The 15,640-nt window shown below is 40.1% G+C and overlaps 1 protein-coding gene across 3 annotated transcripts in view; it reads right to left on the reverse strand.

The window, feature by feature from the left end:
* Nucleotides 1–15,640, reverse strand: part of RUNX1T1 (RUNX1 partner transcriptional co-repressor 1) — a 178,757-nt gene that overhangs the window by 58,429 nt on the left and 104,688 nt on the right. For all 3 annotated transcript variants that reach the window (XM_042462741.1, XM_042462740.1, XM_042462742.1), the window contains 2 exons: nucleotides 15,184–15,425; nucleotides 13,178–13,267 (listed from right to left, as the gene is read on the reverse strand). In XM_042462741.1, the coding sequence (XP_042318675.1) occupies nucleotides 13,178–13,267; nucleotides 15,184–15,425 (332 nt within the window). The remainder of the gene's footprint in view (nucleotides 1–13,177; nucleotides 13,268–15,183; nucleotides 15,426–15,640) is intronic.

Raw genomic sequence — 15,640 nt, forward strand, 5'->3', positions numbered from 1 at the left:
AGTTTATTTCTAAAGCACTGTAAATGCATACAGCACTGTACAAACAAATGATCAAATCAATAAATATAAAACCTGCCAATGGCATACAATCTACAAATATGTATAAAACAATAGGTAATAATATAAAATAGAATTGGTTAAATTAAGGAAGCAACAATTGATTAAAATAAGGAAGGAACCCCTAAGGAAGGAGACCACACTACACTCTGAGGGAGAGTGTTCCACTGTTGAACAGCCCTTACTGGAACACACTCCCTTGGAGGAGGGGGAAGCGATTGATACATATATAAATAAAGAATAATAATAATAAATGCATATCCAACTACTGCTGGTCCTTTCTCCACTACCACCTAATTTCACTACACAATTGTCTTCCCCTCTCCTGCTCATCACTCCACTACAGATGATAATTCCATTAATTGCTATGGAGCGGGGAAAATTGGGAGACAAAGGACAAGAATGAAAAAGCCAACCTGAACATGGATAATCTCCTATTCTGTCCCTTAGCCTCACAGGTGCTGTTGGCTCCAATCCCACAGGCACTATTGGCTCCATTAATATCTTTCAGGGACAGGAAAAAATGTGCCTGAGATGAACCCTGAGATGTGCTGAGACTGGCTGGGAACAATTACTTGAGTTCAACCAAGTATTTTCCCCCAGAAGAAATGAGGTAAATCTATGGAGACTGTCTGGAAGCTCTGCTCTGTACTCTCAGTGTGGGTTCACTTCAAATTTTGCTTCTTAGAATAAGACAACCAGTGCTTTCAACTATGTACACAGACAAAACTGTGCAGTCTTTAAGACTGATAAATTTCCAAATGGTTCCTAGGAAAATGATGTCACATGTGGGACATCTTGCACACAGATGTCTTTTGACAGAGGATCTTCTGGCTCAAGACCAGGACAGGCCTTAATATGTGCCATAAAAAAGAAACTTTACAGAAATAGAAACAAGCGCTACAAACTCTGTACTTCTAATATTTTATAAAATTGAATGAGAAGAAATGTACTGGGGGAGAGAAGCTGAAAAGGATTTTTAATTAGCTTTTGTTAACTGGGTGGAAAGCATTCTTAACTAGAAATCTGGACTGGAAACACTGGTTGGAAAATATACTAGGTAGCTATGTATGTTTAATCATTCCTCTTTTAAATGTAACTGATTAACTAATGAGAAACATGCACAAGGCCATTTACAAATGTAGACATACAGATGACATTCGGTTTTTCATTTGGTACTCTTGTTTAATTTAGTGATTCCATAAATATCTTCTGCCAATATATATTTTTAAAAATATGGTAATACAAAGCAATTTTGTTTGCTCCAATTCTGGTGCCAGATTAGGTAATTAGAATGGTGTCTAATATCCTTCCAGTAAATGTTTGTCCATAAATGCAAAATGGAACCGAGGGTCTGCGGGTTACATTAGCTTAATGAAAACAAGACTTTAATGCATATTGTTACAGCAGCATTTCAATGCACTTATTAAGGCCCTTGTTCCCACAACCATATGGTTTTTGTCATTAATGTCTCCTTTGAGGAAAAGCACTAAAATTAGAAGAAGAAAAAAGAAGTTGCATCTTTGATTCCAGTGATCCTAAATAAATGATATGGCAACCATATGGTGTAAAGCAATGATGGAAGGCTCTGGAAGTGTCCTTGTTGTTCCCTCCTCTCCCGTGTGTGTGTGTGTTTTGGGGCTTCCAACTTTACCATGATGATATTTATAAAGATTGATATCTAAAACAGAAAGATTTTGCCCTTAATTACACAGACAATAATAAACTAGTCTGATATCAGACTTGCATTTAAATGCTTCCCCTCCACCAGAGCAAACAGCTGTATTGGAAACTGTGAGCACAAAATCGCCAGTGAATTAAAAAGAAATCCCCTTAAACTGAGGAGCTGCTTTAGTGAGTTTCTTTTCTCTGAACATTCCTGTTCTCTGAATGGAAAAAGTTTCCATTATTAGAAGAGCCCCTTCTGGTTATAAAACATTTTGGAACCATCCCCATGTTTTTAAATATATTGCTTTGCAATTATATAAAGCCATTTGTGTTGAAACAAATTGAATTTCTCATCCATAATAGGTGAAGAATAAATTCCACCGTACAAAACCCATTAGTTAGTAATAAATTTTGAATGAATAATAAAGCTGTTCTTTATCCTACTGTACTTTCATATTTCTGTATCATCAGTGTGTGCCCATTTCACTGTAAGTCTAAGGGCGGAGAACTGTCAAATTAACAATTTGTAAGCCATTCTGGGAGATTTTTCTGGTTGAAGAGTGAGTTATAAATAAAAAAATAAATATTCAGAATAGGTGGGACCTGATACACCTACAAACTGATGCTGTGTCCTTCTCAGCAAAAGGAAACAATCAGGAATAACAACAGTGACCAATGATTCACTCTATGGATGAATTTAAAAACTTTTAATAGTCCCAGGGGGGGAAAAATACCCTGGATAGGTAAACAAAAGCCAAGTGCACATATACGCTTGTATAAAAAGTGAAAGCACTTCTTTAGAACAGTTGTGTACTAGAAGTTTATTCTGGTGTGCCAAGTATGTTATTTGTGATCATGTCAGTTTACAGAAGGGGCAGTACAAATGGCAAATATGAAATAGCTATGATAAAACAGTTAAACTGACATAAAACAACTCTGCAGCACGACTCTCTACACTTGCTCAAGTTCACTCTCATTTACTGTTTTGTCACAGTTTTCAGAGGTTACCCCGACCACTGAAAAGTCTGCTTGTGTTTTCTGGAAGAATGCCACAATTTTAAACTTTGCTGGAGATTATTAAGCAATAATAACCACCTGAAATAAATTCTACAACTAAAATTTCCTTTAAAAGAATTAAAAAAAACAAAGCCAAATTTCAGTATGAGAGAATACTCTTTCTTAGAGAATGTTCATGATCAATAGGTTATCAATGGGCCCGATTTAAATGGGCCTTTGCGCCACCCCCGTCACGTGCTAGGACATGGGTAGGCAACCTGCGGCCTGCGGGCCGGATGTGGCCCGGCAAGGCTTTGGGACCGGCCCCAGCCCGGTCCTGCCGCCGATTGTCACCAGAGCCTTTGGCCTCTTGTGTGAGGACGTGGGGCCTTTGGCCTATCAGGAGGAGGCGGGCAAGGGGGGGGCAAGTGGCGGGCAAGGGGGGCAATTGTCTATAGAAGCCTCTGAAACATGCATTTATATTAACATTTAAAAAAAAATCAGCAAATTTTTTCACGTGTCCTCCACTTTTTTTTAAAAAAAAGTCCTCCATTTGAAAATTTTGTCCTACATTTGTCCTGGTTTATTTATTTATTTAATTTTTTTAAAAATTATTTAATTATTTACTTTTTGGCTTCGGCCCCCCAGTTGTCTGAGGGACAGCAACCCGGCCCCCGGCTCAAAAAAAAGTTGCCTACCCCTGTGCTAGGAGTTGGCCGAGGACGTAACGCCCATACCGGCCTCACCCCAGCACGTCAAAAAGCAGCGCCCTGCACACATGGGGGCGTCAAAAAGCAGCGCCCTGTACACATGGGTGCTGCCATTTTGATGCGACGGGCGCGTAGCATCCACACATCCTGCCACCTTTATGGCACCGCAAGTGCACCATTGGCGCCTTGCGGCATCTCAAAGTCGCCACAAGAAGAACCTGCTTTTTACAGGTTCTTTTTGTTCCGCGACGGAGCCGCGCCTATGTTTGTTTCATAAGTGTCAAGATCAGAGTAACTTGCAGAATACATGGACATGAAACCAAGGACTAAAAAGTGTCTTCTCTGAAATGTTGCAACTAGTAATCACCATATATCTAAACAGCCTACTGCAACATCTCATTATGCCCAGCCAGTGTGGCCAATGACTATGCTGACTGGATATGGTGGAAGTTGTCATGAAAACATCTTTCTGGAGAGCACCAGGTTACTTTGGTCTATCTGAAAAGTTCAAAGAACCATCTTTCCATTTTCACCTGCTCTTTGAAGAAATGCTTGGGAACAGGGTGAAAGAAATAGAAGAGCAAAGCTTGCTCTCTTTTATGTTCTGTTTTTATTGGTAGCGATTTTACATTTTGGGTTTTATTTTTTCAAGGTTGTTATGCATGATGTGAGATGTTTTAGCACTATATACATTTTGAAAGTTAAAAACACACACATAGGCATTCATACCCAGAGAAAGGAACCTAGAATTCTAAACCACAGATCTCTGTGGAGGATCTGTATTAGCAGGTGAGCAGGGAAATACTTTGGGATCAAGAACCGATCAAAGAGTCTTTTAAGAAGCTTTTGCAGTGTTATTTTAATCCTACACATTTTCTTGTACTTCAAATCTGAATTTAAGAGGACTTTCACCATGTTTCATGGTTTTTCAACCAGTAGGTGGTGTCTTGTAAAGAAGACAGCCAAACCAAAGCACATTTGATAAGAACTGCTGCTTGTAAATAGTTAACAATTATTCAGCGATAAAGCATTAAGGATATGAAAAGTAACTGTAGACTCTACATGGCTTTATTTAAATGTAGGTCCTATGGAGTTCAGGCTTCAAAGATTAACTGGTTGCTTTACAATGTCTTGCTCGCTCAAGATTTAATAACAACAACAATTCTCCTGGAGTGGGTGGGGGTGATTGCATTTTGCCGAAGAGAAGTGCTACTGGGCAAACAATTCCAAATGCAAGTAATTTTCCAATATGTAGTAGAGGAAACAAATCAGGTACACAAACGCTTTTGTAGATGAAAGAAGAATAGCATCATTACTAAGTAATATCCTATTAATACTGCTCTACATCAAACTGTGACTGCCTTTTCTTGCCAAAGATGAGCTAAGATAAGGTACATACAACACAAAATTTGGACAGCAGAGACACAGAGCCAGTGCAATGGTCTACATCAAGAGTAGAAAACTGTCAAATAACAGGAGGCCATATTGTCTCCTTCCCACAGGAGAATCTGCGGGCAATTTTACCTTATTTTAGGCCCCTTGGACTATTTTAGGTCTGTGATGAGTTTTTCCTCCCCCAAGAGTATGTTACTCTACTAGGTGTTTGAAAGCATTTTGATGCCAATCTCTTCTTTCTCTTTCAAATTCTGGGACACACTGAAGTATACTGGGGGCCACATGTAGTCCATGGGCTGCACTTTCCTCACTTTGGTCTAGATGAAATCATACACTGGTTCCATTACTACTCTGAATAGTGAAGCTACCAAATGTGGATGTAAGTAGGGCTGGATGAACTAGGCACTACATTAGAACTGTAAAGTAACTCAAGAGCTGACACTCTCTCTTAGGTGCAGTCCAGACCATACCAACATTAAGTGGTGTACTGGCACTAATTATAGGGTTACGGAGCACGCAGCAACCGCATGCTCCCTAACCCTAGTTTGTGTGGACGGCGTCGTCGTTACGCAGTGCCGTCCACACAGGGCATGTGACGACGATGTCACGCATGTGCCGTGTCCAAATGGCATGGTGTGTGTGTGACTTCTCCGCGCCGCCCCAGGTTGCTTATGGGGTCTGGCTGCGGTGTGACAAAGAGCTATGAAATGGAGCTCCTTTTTGCCATACATATCGTTCTCATGGGAACAATGCCAAAGAGAAAGGGGCTGGGCAGCCCCTTTCTCCCAAGGCTCTGGCTGTCGGGGTGTCCGGGGGCATGAAGCCCCAAGGATACCTCTTTTCCGTGCCAGAGAGAAGTGGCATTTTGCCAGTTCTCCGTGGCCCAGAAAAACTCTGGATTGGGCGTGCAGGGCTGCCAGTGAGGCTGCCTTGGCCCCAATTTGGAGAGAAAAGGGGCGGGTCCAGGCCGCCCCAAAGGGGCGATCTGTATTGCACCTTAGTTATTTATATCAATCCATAAATGAATCTAGAAGCACGGGAACTATTTGAACTACTCACTATTTGAACCTTCAACTCTCCAGAAGCACAGAAGCAAAGGTACTCCTTATTTTCACTCAAACGTAGGGATGCAATTCTTCACTAATTTTCTTTTTGATGGTAACAGTGAATTAATTTCTTCCCATTGGGAGAAAGTCTTCAAAAATCACATAGTTTTGGAGACTCTTTGCAATTCAGAACGTATTCTGTGCCAGCTTCAATATGAGGTTTTAGGTCAGAAAACAGGCTTTTCTGTGTGGAAAATATTATTTCTAGGCAGAAATATTAACTGCTAGGAGGAAACTGCTGTTTCCAATGCAAATCAATTATGTGAGAATTTAAACAGAATAGGTCTGCTTTGAAATATTGTTTTACACCCAGAAAAGGATATTTCCTGCACAGAAAATGCTGTTTTCTGTGCAAAACAACCATGTACGGATTTTGTGCAAAGTACCAAATTGCAAAGTGTAGTCAGGTGGGGGAAGGGGAAGTAAGAGTTGAATGGGCGGTCCAAGGGGAAGGGGAGCATAAGGACCCAGAGGGAGTGGGTGGAGAGGGGGCAATGCCCTGGGAGGAGGATATAAGTGAGGAAGGACAGGTGGATCGAAGAGGGAGACGTGGGAGCTTCCGGCAGGATGTGCTCTGCAATGGCTGCAGTTTAGGGAAGCTCTGAGAATTGCAGCTGCTGATCGTGGCAAACTCCCTGCTTTACATCGCTTGGGGAGCCCTAATATCCTACCAATAAAGGGGATTCCGGCGGCCCTCTATTTGCAAGGCAAGTCCCCTCCCAGAAAGGAGAGACAGTTAAAATCGAAGTGGTTATTGAGGGACTGCAAGGTCTGAAAGGAGACTGAGCCTGCAAGGGCAAACCTAAAGCTGCGACCCAGCTCGGCGTTTCTGCTGAATGCGGATCCTCCCTGCCTTCTTGAGCATTTAACAACTAAAGAAAGAAGGAAGAAGGGAAGACATAAAAGAATAAAACGCTGCTGATTATGAAGCCGCTTTGATAGCTCCTCTCTTTACTGCTGCCCCAAATGGGGAAAGATCCTGAGAGACTGTAATGTGAGTTGTTTACAATCGGATTTGGAATGATTATTTCCTGTGAGTCTTTTTGGAAATGCTACAAACTGGCGCGAACAATTAGAAGATATATGGTTTGATTTGATCTGTTTCAGTTTGCTTAATAAAGGGAGCTAATGAGAGTAGAGAAGAGTCACAGAAGAGCTAAAGAGTAAAGATAAAAGACCCTGGAGGGACGGCATGGTCTGATAAGGGTAGGACCACACACCACTGTGACTTTACCTGAACCACGGAGGGAAGGAGATTTCCGGTACCCGCACAAAGGGGAGTGGAGACACCAGGATAAGGAACCTCTGGAGGGCGAGTGGTGGGACCTGAAAGGGGAACATTGGGAACAAAGACCAGGACCCGAGTCACAAGAGAAGGCAGACTGGGAGCCTTGCAAGAAAGGACCCAGAGGACGTCTGGTGGGGAGCACCACTGAAGAAGGGATCCAACAGGGGAACCTGTGAAGGAGGCCGTGTGGTAAAGTAACCTGGGTCTGGCCCATTTGTTTTCCTGTTATATTTGTTTAGTAAAGTTTGAAGCAGCTTCCTGTGGTAAGCATGTTGTTTGGGGAAACCGAAACCTAACTCACTGCACGTGCACCGGCAGCATGTCACAGGGAGGGAACACCCCGCCCACACAAAGATTTTTCTCATCCAAATTTCAGCTCAGTACAGGATTCTTCTCATCAAAATTTCTCAACACTTGAAAAACATATATATTTTATTTTTCAAATTTTCTTTCCATTTCTACTCCAATGCATACCACAAGAAAGACCAAAAGCAGCAGTAACTAGTGATGAAATGAACTATTTGTATATGTGTTTATCACTCATTTGTCTTCCCAGGGCTTTTATAACTTTTATGCATGCATTTATGGTTTATGCCCCCAAAGACAACATTTGCTACGATTATTTGTTCATATATTAGATATATAAATATTGGCCTATTTTGCTTTTGCATAGGAAAAAAAAGCAAATGTTTTGTTCCTGTTGGACAAAATTAAGAGAGATTGTGTGTATGTGTGGGTGGGTGGGTGGTAGTAGTGATAGTTGCATTTCAGGACTTTTTGGTAAAATTTCACGAAGGATTGTTGTGTAAAGGTTTGCACAAGAACCAATGTTCTTGCTGTTGCTATTGCTTACGAAATAAGTACTGGCCTTACATGGGTGAAAAAATCTTGTTCTCTGTTGATGGAGTCTCACTACACATCAAGACAGGTTTTCTCATCAATGGCAATAAAATTTGTAAATATTCTTCACATCTATTGCAGGCATTCCATATGCCTGTTCATGCACTTATAAAAAAATAACTCTGGAATTCACCATTCTGAAATTTTGTCCACCCCTTGTTTTTTTGCTTTATTTTTTAAGCACAGTACAGAAAGACAGTTTCACTATATATTTACAGAGGTGACTGATCTGAAAATCTTTGATTTTCTTTTTTAAAAAGTATTTTTATACTGGACATCTCGAAGTAAGGTTTGACTTTTGGTTGTTAGCAAAATGGAGCTTCACACATTCTTTCTCAGGCATTATTGTTATTGTTGTTGTGTGCTTTCAAAGGATTTCTGACTTAGAGTAACTCTAAGGCAAACCTATCACAGGGTTTTCTGGGACTAAGAGTGTGTGACTCATCCAAGATTTCCATAATCAACTAGGTAATCAAGACCTGACCTCCAGAGTAATAATCCAGTGTTCAAAACCATGACACCATGCTGATTCTCGTATTATGGTTAGACACTATAATGTTTTTCCTCACTTAAAAGGAGATACAGAAGTAGCAAAGGAGGTGCTTCATATTCCAAATCACATTGAGCAATTTTTCAAGGAACATATATTTCCTGCTTAGGAGAAGGTAAAAAAATGGTCCAAGACAAACCAGTAACATGATTCTATATCAGAAGGGACAAAATGTGAAGCAACATTTGAAACAGTGAGCTTCAGCATTTTGAAATTTTAGAATTATTATGCAATAATCCTCTTCATTATTTTTATTAAATATACATACAAATATGTGACACACCCAACTGAAGAAAAAGCAGCTTTATGTCTACAGAAATGGTTCAGTCTACAGACTGAACTAGTTTCAAAATTGAGAAGTCGGAAATTCTGAAATTCCTGTGCTATTTCTTTTTAAAGAAGCAAGCATATGAGAAACTTGTACACTTGCTCACAAAGCAGTAGGGGAGAAGAGTGGATGGAAAAAGAGAATGGTGAAGGAAGGACAAGTAACTTCTGTTCTGTTATGACAAACTTACTGGTGTAAATGAGATACAATGGGCTTCTTTGTAATTGAATACATAGTAGGAACTAATTATGTGGAGTCCATATTGCACTTCTTCCAGCAAAACAAAACAAAACAAAACTGGAAAAGCAAGAAGACAATGCAGTAGGATGCTAATACAGTCCACTCTTGCCATTCTGGACCCTCAGTGTAAGGCAAATTTCACGTATGCTGGAGTCCTATTTATTTGAATGGCAGTGCGCTCCCGTGCATGCGCCATTTCCCCCTCGCCACTCGCTGTCCATGTAAGCTTCAACCCACATATGGTGAGGGCACGTATGCCACAAGGGTGGGCTATAACTGGAAACAGCTAGAGAGCAAAGGAGACCTGGTGGCGCAGTGGTTAAATGCCTGTACTGCAGCCATTCACTCAAAACCACAAGGTTGCGAGTTCAAGACCAGCAAAAGGGCCCAAGCTCGACTCAGGCTTGCATCCTTCCGAGGTCGCTAAAATGAGTACCCAGACTGTAGGGGGCAAATTAGCTTACTTGCTAATTAGCTTACTTGCTGTTCACCGCTATGATCTTTGGAATAGTGGTATATAAATAAAACAAATTATTATTAATTATTATATAGCTGTATCTAGCAAAGAGTGATACGAAAAGCTAGAAGAATCCTATTAACACCCCGTGTGTTTGTGAAATTGTCAGAATCCTGTCACTACTGATGCTCTTGGATCAAAGATTTAACTGTTATAGCTGGTATCTGATGTCATAATGTTTATTTGATGGCTCCTATTTTCCATTAGTTATTATAGTTGTCTTTAAACTGGAGTATCCAAACGTAGTGGGGACTAGGATTTTTCACCATATCTATGTTGAGAGTCTGCAATTTGGCCTGAGCTATGGTATTGTTTGTATGATAACAAATGGAGAAATGAAAAATACAGGGAACAATTGAACAGACTTGCTCTGGAAATCACAAGAGTCAGCCAAATAATCATCAGGAAGATACAGTGGGCTGGGTTAAGGAGATTAACTAAATCATCAAAATCTGTAGGTATTCAAGAACTGAACAGTTCATTGAATGACTTGCACCTCTCCCCTGTGCTTTATACTAAACTGTTTCTGAACCAGCTTAAAATAAATTTATCATATTCTCTAATGCTTAGAATAGGCAGGAATTGCAGAATTATGGGGTACAGGTCTGTCCCCTAACAAGCAAAAAGATTAAAACAGGACTATTTTAAGGCCTAATATTAGATTCTGTACCAACATTATGTGGTAGCTTAGTGGTTAAGATGCCAATTCTGATGGTCAGAAGATCAGAAGGTTGGCAGTTCGAGGCCCGTGTGCTGCATGAAGGGGTGAACTCCTGTCACTAGTCCTAGCTTCTGCCAACCTAGCAGTTTGAAAGCATCCAAATGCAAGTAAATAAATAGGTACCACTTCGGTGAGAAGGTAACAGTGTTCGGGTGCAATCATGCTGGCCACATGACCATTGGAGTAGTCTTCGGATAATGCTGGCTCTTCAGTTTAGTAATGGAAATGAGCACAGCCCCTTACAGTCAGTTACGACTAGACAATCATGTCAAGGGACGACCTTTACCTTTACCTATCAACATTATGATGCAGAATGTTACTGGTTGTTTCTGGGCATGTGTGCAGCTATATCTGGAAATGTGCTGCATTAAATTATTTGTTCCTGCACAGAAGAATGAATAATTTAATAAAACTTCACCTTGATTCAAGACAACTTCAAAAAACTATGCAGAGTTTTGTATAGTGAGAATCTTTTCAGTCTGGCTCCCCCACTGTCATCCTATGTCTATAGATACCCACATCTCATCAGGTGTGGAGAAAGCTGCAAGAAGATGCTGGAGGCATCTTCCACAATCCTTTCTTGGCTCTGTTAGTCTGCCTTCCCATGACATCAGAAGGCTGGCAGGGAGATTCTTGAGAACTGGATAGGCTATAGATTTTCATGATCCTCGCTTACATACTCCTCCATCTGCCCCCAACATGACATCAGGAATAGTCCTGAGCTTATTTAAGGACTAAAAAACAAGACAAGAACAGGGCTTGGAGAGGATTCATCTTGTCAGGGTTTTCAAGGCCCTTTCTAATATTTTGGAATTTTCTTTCCATTCCTAGATAAACACGGGATTACAAATCTTATCAGTAATCCTGCACCTTGATATCAAAATGAGGAAATTTAAGGAAATTTTGTTGGTACAAAACAATACCTACCCTATTCATTCAAGGCAACTCTGCTCTTGTCAGATGTATACATGAACTGCAGAAGGTGAGAGCATGGATTTACAAAATTACATAATCATCACAATTATTATCTGAGAGGCTGATTAGCTTAAGTTTGTACTATGTGTGCATTATCAAATAAAATATTATTACATGGAAAATATATCCAGCAGGGGTAGGGATGTGAATAACATTTCCAAATTTTCTCATTCTTCTTGGAAAATATCAAACCACATGTGATTTTTACATTTCAGAACTTTTTTATCAAATGTTTGCAAAAACTATGTGAAGGGTATTTTTGTACAAAATCCATTTTAGAAAAAAAAAAAATCCCCAAAATCACGGAAAGAAAAATCACTTGAAATCTCAGAATAAGAAAAATTAATTTAAAGAATCCCTATAAGCTCACCAAGTAGAAAATAAAGCTTTTGTATACTTTTAATTCTTGCATACGAGACACAACAAATTAAATCTTGCATTCCTAGTCAAGAGAAAGAGCACATATGATAACAAATATGTGAATGTGGATGGGTTCTTTGGACGGGTTCACAGGGTTTATGGGGAAGAGGTACAGAGCACTCAAGCAATAGGAAAAATGGGCCATAATTAGTAATATTTACCAGAAATTTCAATCAGCTCAGCTTGTAATACAATATTATTGTTTCAAATGTTATAAAAGGTGTAGCAGTACAGTTCATTTGCAGCTTTTGTCTGTAAGCCATCTTATATGTTACATGGGGGCTGTACAAATGAGCCAAAAGGCCTATTCCCCAGCCTCCCCCAGTGCTGGCATTATCCTGTTCAGACAATACAGACCAGCAGCCCCAGTCCAGGAATGGGTACCCAGAATGCCATTTCAACAAATCTGGCCCAAACCCAGCCCCACCAGCACTTAATAACTTGCTGTTTGAAACAGGGTTTCCCAGAAACCCTGTCATAACAGATGGCTTTTCATCCCCTTACCTGCCACCACTACCACCATTCTCCTTGCAGGCTCCCGTCATGGCCTGTGATGTTGGAAGGGGGCGTCTGACCATGTTGGTGAAGTCAGGCACCCCATTTCAGCCCTTATGTGCCATGGTGGGGCCTGCAAAGAGAACAGCATAGTAGTGATGGGTGAATTGATGGTGTCTGAACACCCATCCATCACCACACCGAACCACATAAATGCCAGAGACAATGGGCTGGATATGCAGGCAGAATACAACAGGATTGGCCCATTTTATCCTGCTCATATGTTTGTTTCATAGATGTAAAATCAACCATTTCTTTTGTCACAGAAATTTTTTTTCCTGTGTTTCTTCTGCCTCTGAGCAGTTTTGGAATTAATTTTTCAAATACAACTCAAAGAACCTCTTAAGCATGACTAGCTCTAATCCAAAAAAGTGCCATTGGGGTGCCACATTCTGAAAGCACCAAGGTCCAAACTTTGGTGTCTCTAGCCATGCCAGTCCTTACTTCAGGTCACAAAAAACTACTTGTGACACTATATGTTATAGTTGACACTGTGTGTGTGTGTGTGTGTGTGTGTGACCAAACACTTCATACAAGCTAGGAAGCTGACAGATTCCATCAGTACTTAACAGTGGATCAGAAGAAAATAGTTACTCTAATAGAGGCTCATCCACTTACACTGAGAAAAGGGGCCCTTAAAATGTGAAATTCATTTTTCTCACTCTCTTAAAAAGCAAAACTGTAATACACATCTGTGACCTAGCAACAGTATGGTTTAAAATAGTTTCCAGATCAATGATCTGTGCAATACCTTTAAAAATGGGATGACAAAAGGTCGCAGTGGGAAGTTAGTAGCTTCTTGCAGTTTGGAATGAAATTCTTCAATTGTCAAAGTAGAGTTCTGTTGAATGAAAAAAATATATATCTTATTCTGTAAAATGAATAACAGAAATATTTGGCAACAGAGATTCATCCTTCAATGCTTTCTAGAGAGAAATTTTAATACTGTGGTATCTTAACAGCTGCATAATAGTCACATTATAAAACTTTAAATTTGCACAGTATAGAAACCACCACATCTGTATTTTTATTATGGATAGACAGTAGCCCTATTCACTGATGCATCTGTTTCACCCTGTAATAAAGTCTGACTAAATTTTAGAAATATACAACAAGGCTGACTGGGGAGGGGGGGCAGGATAAGTGGTTTATTCCAAGGCCATGGCTGTCTTCGATGGTTGTCTTGTCACAGTTTTGTGTTTCATCAGTAAGACAGATAATAGAAAAACTACATCAAGAAAAAATGGATCAAGTGATACATCACTTTTCCCGTTCTCAACTAATGGGCCATTCTCACTTCTGTTTTCAGGAAGCAGCTGGTCCTTTTTCTTCCATTTAACCACTGGTATCAAGCTCCAAGGCAATGGCCAATGTCACAAACAGAACTGTGCGTGCATTGACTTTTAGACTAGTGCTCTACATGGGATTTTCAAGTCTTGCATCTGCCATTCTTTGGCCTATACACGACTGTCTCCAAGCTGAACAGCTGCAAATTCAGCACGAGACACAGCTGCCATGCTGGAGGCAGTTGTGAACTGGCTCTGAGTAGCTTAAGCTTCTCTTCTGTTAATACATGGTGGAGGTAGAAGAAATATCTGTGGGTTATGCAAGGCTCTACAGGGTCTGTGTGTGAGAAATGTATTCATTTAAGGCACAAAACCAGAATGAAGATATACATTAAAAGCCCATTTGTTCAATTGCTAAAGCACAAGAGAGGCCCAGTATCAGACCAAAGATATATCTAGTTAGGTATCTTGTTTTCCACAAACCAATATGCAGGACATGAAGGTAACCATACAACTTCCACTATTCTACCTGTTATAACAATTGTTCTAATTCTACTGAATATGGAAATATATGGCATATAGGCATCATGTATACTACAAGATAAACTAATTCTCCAAGTGTTGCTCCCTCTACAGCTAGACGGATGCTACATTATCTTAAAGGCATCAGGAAGGCTGGGTAGACACTAGGGTGTGCAGAAGTACATCCTCACAGGACACTATATGTTTCAAGGGGGGGGGACAGAAAAGAAGTGTGTCTGAGAGGGATAAAGTACAGCTGACCCTCCTTATCCACAGATTTTTTTATCAACAGATTCAAGCATCTACAACTTGAAAATATATTTTTAAAAAAGTATACATTAAATAGCCAAGCTTGATTTCGCCATTTTAAATAAGGGACACCATTTTGCTGTGGCATTGTATTTAATGGTACTTGAGCATCCATGGATTTTGTTATCCACAGGGGTTCCTGGAACCAAACCCCAGTGGATAACAAGGACCCACTGTATTCTAAAAAGGTGAATGGCTGGCTAGACCTCTGAACAGGACCAATCCTGTTGGCTATTCTTTTTAGCCAAATTAACCACAACTATCCTTAACTATTGTAAATCTACTTCTCCAGGCTACTTACCAGGCTGAGATGTAAATAAATAAAAAAAATATTGCTTCTCACTTATCCCTTTCCTGACTAAAGGAAAGCTTTGAAATATAGGTCCAAAACACACTGCAGAAATAATCCAGTTTGAGACTGCTTTAACTGCCATGGCTCAGCGATAGCGAATCCTGGGAATTGTAGTTTATTGTAGTACCAGAGCTCACTGACAGAGGAGGCTAAATGTCTCACAAAACTACAATTCCCAGAATTCCCTAGCACTAGGCAAGGACAGTTAAAGTGGTCTGAAAATGGATAACATCTGTAGTGTGTTTTGGACTAGAGAAACAGAAAATAAGCTCACTGCAGTGTGCTTACCACAAGTCCTAGCACGAGAGTGCGCACTCTCTCCCCAATCTCTGGTGAAATGTCATTGCCAAACTGCTGTAGTGTTGTAAGAAATCTCTTCAGTTTGCTAAGCTGCCTAGCTCCACAAGCTGGTGGTAACTGTTGATTAGCCAAAGACGATGAGGAGGAAGATGATGGGCCATTACTAAAGCCATTAGGTGGAGAAGGAGCCCCATTCAATGCAGTTGGTGAATGGCTTGTGCCATTGGTTACTAGAAGAATGGAGACAAAATATTATTTACACACATACACACCAAAAAACCTTTGGCATAACATTTTCCTGTCTTAAAATAGTTTATAAAATAGTATTTGGTCCAGGCTTATGATGATACTACAAGCTTTTTTTTAAAATAAAAAAAAATGTTAATATCTTATCAGCTTTCTTGAATACTTAACATAGGCAATGCAACCATATGATGAAGCAACT

This window comes from Sceloporus undulatus, chromosome 4 (genome assembly GCF_019175285.1).
Source record: "Sceloporus undulatus isolate JIND9_A2432 ecotype Alabama chromosome 4, SceUnd_v1.1, whole genome shotgun sequence".
In the NCBI taxonomy this organism is placed as follows: Eukaryota; Metazoa; Chordata; class Lepidosauria; order Squamata; family Phrynosomatidae; genus Sceloporus; species Sceloporus undulatus.